Raw genomic sequence first — 11235 nt, forward strand, 5'->3', positions numbered from 1 at the left:
TTTGGAACCCTACACTTTTTCCACTACTAAGAGGGAGTGTATTGTGAACAAATTCGAACTCCTTTTATTGGGGCTAAACATAATTCTAATACTACCCACACATAGGTGAGACCTTAGCTTTGATTTTGACATAGGTGCGTGACATTTTCTATAGATAGTGGTGTTGTATGGTGAATAATATTACTTGACGGAAGTGATGCATACCATACATTTGCTTCCATTTTTTTTCAAAAAAAGAAAGTAAAAGAGTAACGACTTCAACTTTAGGCTATAAACAGGTTTAGAAATTGCTCAAAAGTTTATTCTAAAAGTTTATTCTTTATATTTAATACAAAAAATATATATAATCTCAATATATCTTACACAAACTTACAAAAATCCAGAATAAACAAATAAAAAAGATGTTTCACCATACTCAGCTTCATTCTCACCAGTCTTAATTCAGAAACAAGATGTGCCCCAAGATTGGAACTACAGCTGCAATTCTGCAAACGAACCCAAGTTTTTTGCGAGCAGCTTGAGGCTAAATCTTTAAGGGCTTGGTAAGTTTAGTAAACAAGCCTAACTCTAATAAATCTTTTTGCTCATTCAGTACTTTCGAGTTAGCTATAGTTCGGCTTGTATGATTATCACAACTCGTAAATATTCCTATTACACAACTCGTTTGTAGAAATTTGTTTGGTTCTCGAACCACACTTGAGAGCTCACGTATTAGTCGAGCTCGCATTAAATTTCAAAAGAGTCAAATCCAAACATTCCAAAGCGTGGCTTGTTTACATCCTATAATTTTATTTTTTGGTAAAAAAGAAAAAGAAAAATGCTAATGCCAAAATCGTATTAATTAAATTTCAATTTTTAGTTCGTACGAGTATTGTACCTTATACATTGTACAATCTTTTTATGCAATGAAGTTTTGGCAAATAAAAAAGAAACTGTGGGATTATAGAAAAAAAAAAAAAAAACACTAGACGCATCCTAATTATCTTGTGAAAGGGAAGTCCTAAACCGACAGCCAAACACACCTTAAGAAAAACTCTATTTTTAATCCGAGCATCGAGTATTTCGCTCCACCAAAGGTCCTCTCATTAAAGCGGCGTCGTTGTAGTGACAAAGCGGGAGTATTCTGGGTTTTGATTCAATGCGATCAAACTCATAAACATAAGCCTAAATTCTTTTCAATTCTTTTCGATGAGAAACTTATTGGCATTATATCAGCACGAATTTCCACTAACATATACGTTTTCAGCATGTTCTACAATTTGAACGACTCTGATCATTGAAAAGTGGAAACAATATTTCAAAAATGTCCAATTGGTTGCGTCTGGTTTTCTGACCATCGTGTTCGTGTATCATCGGGAGATCGTCAATAAGTTACAGTATTTTGGGTTTGATTCAATGTGATAAAGCTCATAAACTCAAGCCCAAATTCTTTCTAATTCTTTCCGATGAGATACTAATTGGTAATCACATGACCATGATTTTTCACGAAAATAACGTTATCAGCGATGTCTACGATTTGAACAACCCAGATCATTGAAAAATTGAAACAAGATTTCAAAAATCTCCAATTCTTTGCTCAGATGCCGTGTCAAGGGACTTCTCATCTTGAATCTGCGAAGACAAGTAAACACAAAACGGCGCCGTCGTAATGGCGTCTGTTCTTCTACACGGTCTACACCTTTTACTATCCCCTCTGTCCATGGCGTTAGAAGTTCAATCTGCTCATAAATCTCTCTCTCTCTCATCCGATGGCATGCAACAGCGACGGCGTGGAAGCGGGATTCGCGAAGCTTCAGGGCGAAGACTTCGAGTACTACATGCAAACCTACTCGATCGTATTAGGCCGCAACAGCAAGAAATCCCCGGCGGTGGACGTGGACCTCTCCACCCTCGGCGGCGGCCTGAAGAGCATCTCCCGCCACCACGCCCGCATCTTCTACGACTTCCGCCGCCGCCGCTTCGCCCTCGAGGTCCTCGGCAAGAACGGATGCTCCGTCGAGGGCGTCCTCCACCTCCCCGGCAACCCCCCCGTCAAGCTCGATTCCCAGGACCTTCTCCAGATCGGGGATAAGGAGTTTTACTTTTTGCTACCGGTGAGGAGTATCCTTGGGGGTCCCATTGGGCCCCGCAGCCACGTCGGCCGTACGACGCCGTCGTACGATGAGGGTGGCGGCGATTATGTGTTGGGTTCCGCGAAGAAGATGAGGAGGGGCGGGGATGGACAGGGTGAGTAAATTGACCTTCTTGATTTTGAGTCTCTTTGGATCGATGGATTTCGTGAGAAAAGAAAAGAAAGGGTTATTATTTCTTGTCAAATCACCCAGAGTAGAGTAGAAAAGTACAAAGATGAAATCTTTATCTCACCCTTTATACCTAGAAAAGAAAGGGTTATGGTTTCTAGTCAAAAGATGAAAAAATATTTTTTCGTGAGAAAAGTACAAAGATTTGATTGGCTCTCCCTCTTTCTCACAACAAATGGTTAGATTGAGCGAGAAAAATGGCTCTCCTTTCTTATCTCACCCTTATACCAAGAAAAATTGTTTAGATCACAACAATGATTTAACATTTTACTGCTTCAATAGCTACGAATAATTTAGCCTCAGTCTTCTGTTGTTGGGAGTTCTGTTTAATCATTCATTTGTATGACCTTGGCATATAGAGCATGGGTTGCTTCCTTGTTTGTGCACGTTTTGAAATGCTGTGTGCCCTGGAGATATCTTCTGGTGGCATATTTCTCCATGTAGGTTGGAGACCGATTGTTCGGAATTTGGTTTGTGAGGGAGAATTTGGCCTTCATTGGACACTTAGTTATTGTGATCTTTGGTTGTTGTTGTTGTATCTAAGACTCTAAGTTATACCATACGAGGCATCAGAGGGATGCACCCCATGTATGAATTAAAACCAAAACAGTACAAGATTAAGAAGGCGCCCTACAACTTACCTATGCAATGATTCCACTGAATCAACAAGTTGATCCAATCTAGGCATAACTAAACCTGTAACCCATTATACAATCTAGACGAAGGGGGAAAAAAGGTACCTTATTCCCTATCTATGAGCACCTCAAATCCCTAGAATGTCCTATTGGTGCGTTCTGTCCATAATAGGTACATCAATTAAAGGGAGCAAACAACCAAGAATTTGTCGTCACCTGAACCTCCTTCCCTACCAATCAACCAAAACTCCTGCCACACATCCTTTTTCAGAAACCCAATGCGTAGAAAAGCGGGATAGAGCCATACAGTTGGCTGAGACCTTGCAATGGATGAGGAGATGGTTAGCAGTCTCTCCTTCACATTTACAAAGGCAGCGCCAAATTGCTGAACCTTTAACATTGCTAATCATGGGTGTGAACTAAATACTAGAGAGGAACCAAGAACCTTGGGGATGCATTTACATGAATGTTTTATAACATCCTTTAGAGATTCGAAACCTTTGTTAGGCCTTTACTAATGAGCTGCCCCTTTGTATGCGCTTCTTCTATTTGTAGAAGCCATAGGGCACAAGTAGACCTGGTCGTACTTGTTTCTTTGAACATTGGTGGTTACTTGTGCATATTCAACTATCAGTTCAGATTCACCCGCATAGATCACGCCTATTGCACACCACCCCCCCTCCCTCCCATGGACTGCATGTAAAACATAGCATCTTGGTTTACCCCAAGTTATCCTCGACATTTCTGCTCAGGTTGAGCCACAAATAAGAATCAAAGCTACGAGTATCTTAGCCTTGAATCGATGTCAAAAGTTGCAAAAAGGGAACTTGTAGCAGTCATTCAGTTGTTGTAGTTTTGGAACATAATGTAGAACATAGGTAGGTTCTGTAGGAAAAAAAAATGAAATAGACGTTCCCCGAGATCACTGCTATACTGAATTTGCCTCTTTAGAGCGCTTTACTTTGTGAAGCCTGCTGTGTTTCCACACACGTGCGTGCACACACAAAGGTAACATTGTTGCAAGAGAATAAAAGAAAGAACAGTACCGCGGGGTTCATCACGACAGGAGCTTTTTTTCACAAAGCTATATTTTTCATCAAAGATTATAATCCACAACAGATGATAAGGGCAGGTACACAGCACTTTTTGCCATTAACATTGTATATCATCTACGTGCAGATATGATGGTTGAGGCGAGATCCAGGGACAGAGAAGCCGACAATCATCAGCTTCTTCTCTTGGAAGAAAAGGACATGGTATCATCTGTGGCTACAGTTCTTTCTGATCTTTGCGGGCCTGGAGAATGGATGCCAATGGAGAAACTTCATGCTGAGGTAAGTTCAATGTTGCTTTTTATGGGTGTGTCTATGCAGATTGAGGTTGATAATGTTTATTGAATGCTTGTTACGAACAAAGAGTTAAATTGGTTAGGGCATACCAGTATACGACATAAGCCACACATTCATTATTGTGAGTATCTTGATCTGTTGATTGAAAACTTCTTGGTGGCTATGTTTTTCTTATCCAAAATGGTCAGCGATGAGGGGTGGCTACAATTCTTATATGTCTCCTACTGCATGTTTTGAAGGTTATATGTTAACTGGTTATACTATCAAACAGGATTTGGCAGCAACTTTTGGGTTGAAAACGTTTGTAGGTGTATGTTCACTCCCCATTCAGCACCTTTAAAGCCTCGACATACACATCATATTTGTGCATGATTAGCAATCCGTGTCAATTTTTCCATCCTATTTTTGCACCTTACTCTGTGGAGCAGTATAACCTAAAATTTGTGAAGTAATATTCGATTTGATATTCTCGTATTCATCACTTATACTCACCTTAATATATTGGAGTCTTCTGTGATACAAATTGCAGAAGTGGTATTTCTTCGAGAACCATCTCTTTATATGGCTACGCCTTGGATTTTTGGGCAGAGACAACTAATTAGACTATTATCCGTTGCTTTTCCATTTCGTCTACTATTGCACATGATGGTTACTTTCCCTTCAACACTTTTCAAGTTATTTGTATTCGATATCGCCTAGCTGTTGTACTTTCTCTGCCTAATGTCTTTCTTATTTTTCTACTAAGAGACGAAGCTTATAGTGACCTGTAAGATTCTTGGTGGTGCAGCTGGCAGAACATTGCAGCAACGTTTGGCATCACAGCCGTGTAAGGAGATATCTCACATCCGAGGACTATCCTGGTCCTCAATCGAACAGAAAACCATGGTATGGACTGCTTATGCTGTTAAGGAAATACCCTGAACATTTTGTCATCAATACAAGGACTGAGGGCCGAGTGACACAGGAGTTTGTCTGTCTCGTCTCGCTGCTTGCATGAGATCTTGGAACCTCACCGGCACATAACCTGGGAATTCATCAAAAAAAACGACAGCCTATGTTCTCAAGCCTTGCACAATTTGTTGTGGCCACCTGGAGCACTAGATGAACGTAAATAACAACCTCAACATGATTTATGACGCTGTTGTCATTTGGCTCCGGAAATTTTTACACTGTACCCCTGGTGTGCAATACCTTGGTAGTTTCTTTGGTGTTTCAATAACAGTTGCGTTGTTCATACTTTTGTATACGGTACCCTCTGCATTCAGGAGGATTACAGACGGTCCTTTCAGGTTTTTCTTACAGAGAATTTTGTTTTGCATTGGCTACGATCCTTGTGTATTCCTCCTTTGTTCAATTTTTCTCTTTTCTACACCTTTTCTTAGACGTTGAACATCTCCAATGGTGGAGTTCGTATACGGCTCGTCGGCTGCCTATCTATACTATCTACTATAAGAATGTTATTAACTAAAATAAAAAGAAGCTCTCTCCTTAACTTTCTCTCCTACGTGGAATTTCCTCAACTTTTCATCTTTCTATTCATTATTCTCCATTTTTTACAACATGCAAAACATAGGAGTAGTTTATTTTGTTTGAAAAGGAAACTAAGTTCAACATATGTTGGTTTTTTTCATCCCCGTTCATTGAACGGGTAAGACGCTAGTTGCTAGTATAATATAACAATGAATAGTGACTAATCGCTTGTAATTTATGGCTTTGCCGACCGTAGCTCCACCATCATGTTGTCTCTTCACCATCATACAACCCAACGACCATGCTGGCCCTTCAGCCAAAGTAAATCTCAAAATTTGCTACAAACCAAAAAAAATAGTAATAAGCAAAACCCTCTTCAGTTGCCTTCAAATTCCTCTCTTAAAAAAACTTCTATAATGCACTATTGTCAGAACTCTGAAGGATCAAAATCAACTACAAATATTAATTTCTGCAAAATCAAACAGTGATTCGTTGCAAATTGATCTAACGTCGATACCTCTAAAAAACATACCTCTTCAACAAAAAAGATTGGTCAGACATGGACAAAAATGGACCATTATAATTCACTGCTCATAAATTGATTTGAATTTAAACACTTAACGTAATTTGATCAACCTGAATGAAATACATGTCGCCATGTCGGGACCTACAAAATGAATGGCTCGAATCGTCAAAATACATTATGAGACCCTTAGCTAATGGGTGGTCTTGCCCAGCATTCCAACGGGAAAGAATTCAACATAACAGTACATTTCCGTTCTTCTAGTTCCTGCGGCAGACGATCCAATCTAGTAGTAGTAAGCAACCCGCCAAAAGCAACCAAAAAATTCCTTGGTAAATCAGGCGAAGACTTGAACTAAGTACATACATACTTCTAAAAAAAGGTACAGCCAAGAGACTTATGAAAACTAGTGCTATTGCGGCTAAACCTCCCGCTTTGTCAGACATACTACGAAGAATGGCATAGATAAGCAGGAAATACCATTCTGCACAATATGAGGCGGGGTGGACATTAGATTAGCAGGTATATAATTGTCAGGATGCCTCCAAACATTAGGAGCATAAAAAATTCATCAAATAGAAAAAAAGATAGCAAAAGATACCCAACCTACTAGATCCTTTACATAAATATCCATCCCCTGATGGCCATATATGAACATGAAATCCATAGGACAACTTTGTCCAATTTTTCCAATCAAATCCCTCTATTTACCTGTTTTTTTTTAAAATTACTTTAGAGGGTTTTTGGACTTTTGATGAATTCCCTCTATGTCCCATTTTTTGTATTGTATTTTGTCTACTTATGGCCATTGTTGCAAGGATAGTTTTGAGTTTTCCCTTCATCTCTCACTGTCATTGCCGTGGTTGAGTTGGTCAAAATTTGGCGTTTGATTTTAATGGTAGTCTTTGATCTTAATTCTACAAAAACAACTACAACACCGTGGATTTGTGGTTGTGGAGGTGTAGAAGGAGACTTTGGTGTCTCATTTTAATGTAACTACGTTCAACCATAAGTGGTAAATGCAACTACAAACAACCACGACCCCGGACCCCATGGTGGTGTTGCCTTAAATCCAACCCCATTATGTGCGATATATTCTATAAATACCAATGGAGAGATGTGTGTTTTTACCATAGCTTTCTTTAGTTCTGTGTTTTGTTTGTTTCATTGAGTTTGCTATGGGGCTTGATTCCCTTCTTCCTACGGCTTTGTCCGGCTGACTGGAAAGGTAGTAGTAGCAGCTTTCTGGCTGGCTTTGGCTTTGTTTGGATTTGAAATTATGCGGAAGCGTTCAATCTACTCCTAGAGGGGGGGTGAATAGGAGTTTTAATAAAAATATACCAATTTTTAGATTTAAAAATTAATAAAGATAAACGGGTTGATTATCTCGATTAATCAAAAATAAATTAAAAAAAAAATACTGCAGTAGAATAAAAATTGTAACAAGAGACGCACGATTTACGTGGAAAAACTTAGGGTCCTAAATAACCCTAAGCCAAAACCACGGCCTAACACTACTGATTTATTGTATTAATCAAAAAGAAGTACAGATTGCGAAATAGTAAATCCTTACCCAAGTCTTTACCTATTCTCGCCAATCTCCGATGCTCTCCGAGCTTCTTCAAGATCTAATAGATGCACCACGGACTTCACGCCCGATCTCCGGATTCAACCGGCTCCGAATCAATCTCCAAAAGATTCGGCCACAGCAGCAAAAGGCACCAAAAATCACGAACAGTGAATGAATGAATGATATGATGCAAAGCGTGATCTAAACAACTCAAACCGCGTTCGAAGATGCAAGAGGCAAGAACAAACAAAAATCGGAATGCGGGACTGCCACACCAAAAATCCCTCAAGACCGTGCACCCCTTTCTTTCTTTTTAAAACAAAACTTTTGCCTCTGCCGAAAACAAAACAGTCGAGCTAGAGCAAAGAGACGGAACGTGGGCTGCAACCAATTAATCTCCGTTTCCAGAGAAAGAAGTCAGCGCAACCAAAAAACTCTCGCCCACACCGAAGAAAACAAAAAAAAAACAGTACCGCCCTCCTTTCTTTCTTTCACATATCAGAAAAAAAAAATCTCTCACGCCTCTCGGTCAATTTTATCTTTTGTGCACTCTCTTTTTTTTTTTATTAACCCAATGGGTCAATACATATATATATATATGCAAAAATAAAATCCTTGGCTTACCTAAAACGTAGACAATCTTTCCTTTTGATAACATATTTTCCGAAGAGTAAATGACATATATATGGAAACGAGTATTTGGAGAGATTTATAGGAAAGACAAATGTGTAGAAATAAAATTTCTAATCTTGAAAATGATATGCATGATGTGCTGTGTAAAGTTTTTACCTTTCACGCAATTGGCTCGATTTCGTAGCGGTCAACTTGGCGCAGATAATGGGAGGAGCATCGAGCGAGACACTACCCCTAATTATCCTACCCATTACAATCAAGTGGAGTCGATATAACAAAAGACACTAATTGAGGTTTTGGACAACCCCGGAAAGTGCCAAAAAATCTAACAATCTCCCCCTTTGGCATTTCCGGGACAAAACCAACTGCACTAAAACACAATGGAAAAGTACAACTTTAAAGAGATAAACACTAGCCTAAACTAGATCTATCCAATGAAGATTGAGTTGCACTTCCAATACCTGCAAAGATAGCTCAACAAAAACTATGCGACAAAATATATGTTTCGAAAAGTAGATTGGATCGGCATAATTTAATAATAAATGACAAAGCAACATTATATCCAAAAGCATGAAAACTTAATCAGCGATTCATCAATAAAATAAATCTCTCCTTATAAGTATCTCTCCAAATGAACAAAGCACTCAAACATACTCTATCTTTATGCAAGACTCAACGACACATATCACTCTCCATTACTCGCCAACCCATGACCATAAAAACTAAAAACTCTCCCCCTTTTTGTCACGGAAAAACAAAGGAAAGGACTGTATCCGAGTGAGATACATGCAACCTGAAAGCATACGAGAGAATCATACGATATGCAATAACAAGAATCACATAGGCAAGATGGCTATAAGAGAAATGCATCGAATGAAAAATTTAAGACCATATCAAATCATGAAGCAGAATGATGCAGATCAAATAATGGACAGAATACCATGCTCAAGCCTATGAATGTGAAGCATAAACGCCGTGCATGAGGAGCAAGAAAACTTACCAAGGACTAAGTGGGCGCTATAATCTTATCTCAAGAAAGGTTTAAACAAGACTATCACAAGGAAGTCAAACCAGAAACGCTCGGACCTAGGAACTTAAGCACAAACCTCATCGGTTGTTTTAGACTCGAGATTAGCGACTTACACCTAGCCTTGTGGGGCAAAGGACCAGGCAGCTATAACCTCAAAGGTGAAGAGACAAATGTAAATAAACCCCTCTTTTTTTTTTTTTTTTGTTGATTTTCTGCTTCTTCTTTTTTTTTTATATGGGTATTGTTTCCTTTCTTTTTCTTTTTTTTAAGTAATAGACAAGAAATAAAAGAAAGTCTCAATTTGATTTTTCCAAACCTTAGAGGTGCGTTACACACCAATCCATAGGCGGCCCATCTCACAAGGAGTCAAATGAGGGAAAGCATCCCTAGGTAAACAACGAACATGTGGTCAATCAAAGTGATTAGTTAAGATAAACCCAACTGAGACTCAATAGAGACCACTTAGACAATGTAAGTTTACTAGCTCCAAGTGAGATTGTGTGCATAGAAACGTGAGCATGGGATTCTAATACCAAAACAGAGAACAATATCACTATGTAACAGATTGATATGATCGAAAAAATTTGATTCGATACATTACTCTCAAAGGCATAAGCATATGTGAAACTGATATCAAAATAGCACATGATTCCCAAGCACGCAAAAGACATTGCAAGCACACACACGATTTAAAAAAAAACTTTGACTCAAAACAATACACAAAAAATACTACTAAGTACATAACAACACATGATAACTCAAAATTAAAAACAATCAAAGCAAGTATATGAGATGACATGTGACCCCACACACAACTTAATCTAGAGAAATTAAACCAAGAGATTTCCTAAGGTATTCAAACCTAAGAGAATCTAAAGGCTTAGTGAAAATATCCGCTTTTTGATCTTGTGTGGTTATAAACTCAAGTGCCACGACCCCATCTTCAACCAAATCACGAATAAAATGATGACGGATGTCGATATGTTTAGTCCTAGAATGTTGGACTGGATTTTTAGAAATATTAATGGCACTTGTGTTATCGCAAAAAACAGTCATTACACCTTGAGATAGACCGTAGTCTTGAAGCATTTGCTTCATCCATAAAAGTTGGGTGCAACAACTACCAGTGGCAATATATTCAGCCTCTGCAGTGGACAATGAAACACAATTCTGCTTCTTGCTATGCCAAGCAACCAAGCAGTTTCCCGAATAAAAACAACCACCGGAGGTACTCTTCCTATCATCCGCGCTTCCAGCCCAATCGGCATCGGAAAATGCGGCTAAGTCCACATTAGTACCCTTAGGATACCAAAGACCAAGCGTGGAGGTGCCCTTAACGTAACGTATAATTCGCTTGACAGCAATCAAGTGAGACTCTTTAGGGTTAGATTGATAGCGGGCACACACTCCAACACTAAACGAAATATCAGGACGACTAGCAGTAAGATATAATAAGCTTCCTATCATACTACGGTAAAGCGTGGAGTCAACACTAGCGCCCTCAATATCTTTAGCAATTTTAACGGTGGAACCCATGGGAGTACGAGTACTCTTGGAATCTTCCAAACCAAATTTTTTGACTAATTCTTTCGCATATGTGGATTGGGACAAAAATATCCCATCGTTCAACTGACGAATTTGAAATCCTAGAAAGTAAGTCAATTCTCCCATTAGGCTCATTTGAAACTCATGGGACATTTGTGCCCCAAATTGTTTCGCATGCCG

General features: G+C 39.0%; 1 protein-coding gene across 1 annotated transcript; it reads left to right on the forward strand.

Annotated features, from left to right (window-relative positions):
• The first annotated feature begins 1655 nt into the window (after window positions 1–1655).
• On the forward strand, window positions 1656–5609 carry LOC131320005 (FHA domain-containing protein FHA2-like). Its single transcript, XM_058350524.1, has 3 exons — window positions 1656–2226; window positions 4115–4269; window positions 5072–5609. The coding sequence occupies exons 1-3, from the start codon at window positions 1749–1751 to the stop codon at window positions 5279–5281; spliced, it is 843 nt and encodes a 280-aa protein (XP_058206507.1). The 5' UTR covers window positions 1656–1748; the 3' UTR covers window positions 5282–5609.
• The last annotated feature ends 5626 nt before the right edge of the window (window positions 5610–11235 follow it).

This window comes from Rhododendron vialii, chromosome 1a (assembly GCF_030253575.1).
Source record: "Rhododendron vialii isolate Sample 1 chromosome 1a, ASM3025357v1".
NCBI classification, from domain to species: domain Eukaryota; kingdom Viridiplantae; phylum Streptophyta; class Magnoliopsida; order Ericales; family Ericaceae; genus Rhododendron; species Rhododendron vialii.

Bases quoted from the DNA above. Each gene is read 5' to 3' on its own strand.
- LOC131320005 (XM_058350524.1), top strand. From the start codon at position 1,749: ATGGCATGCAACAGCGACGGCGTGGAAGCGGGATTCGCGAAGCTTCAG. The intron at 2,227-4,114 runs GTGAGTAAATTG...ATCTACGTGCAG, and splicing joins GAGGGGCGGGGATGGACAGG to ATATGATGGTTGAGGCGAGA. The intron at 4,270-5,071 runs GTAAGTTCAATG...TTGGTGGTGCAG, and splicing joins TGGAGAAACTTCATGCTGAG to CTGGCAGAACATTGCAGCAA.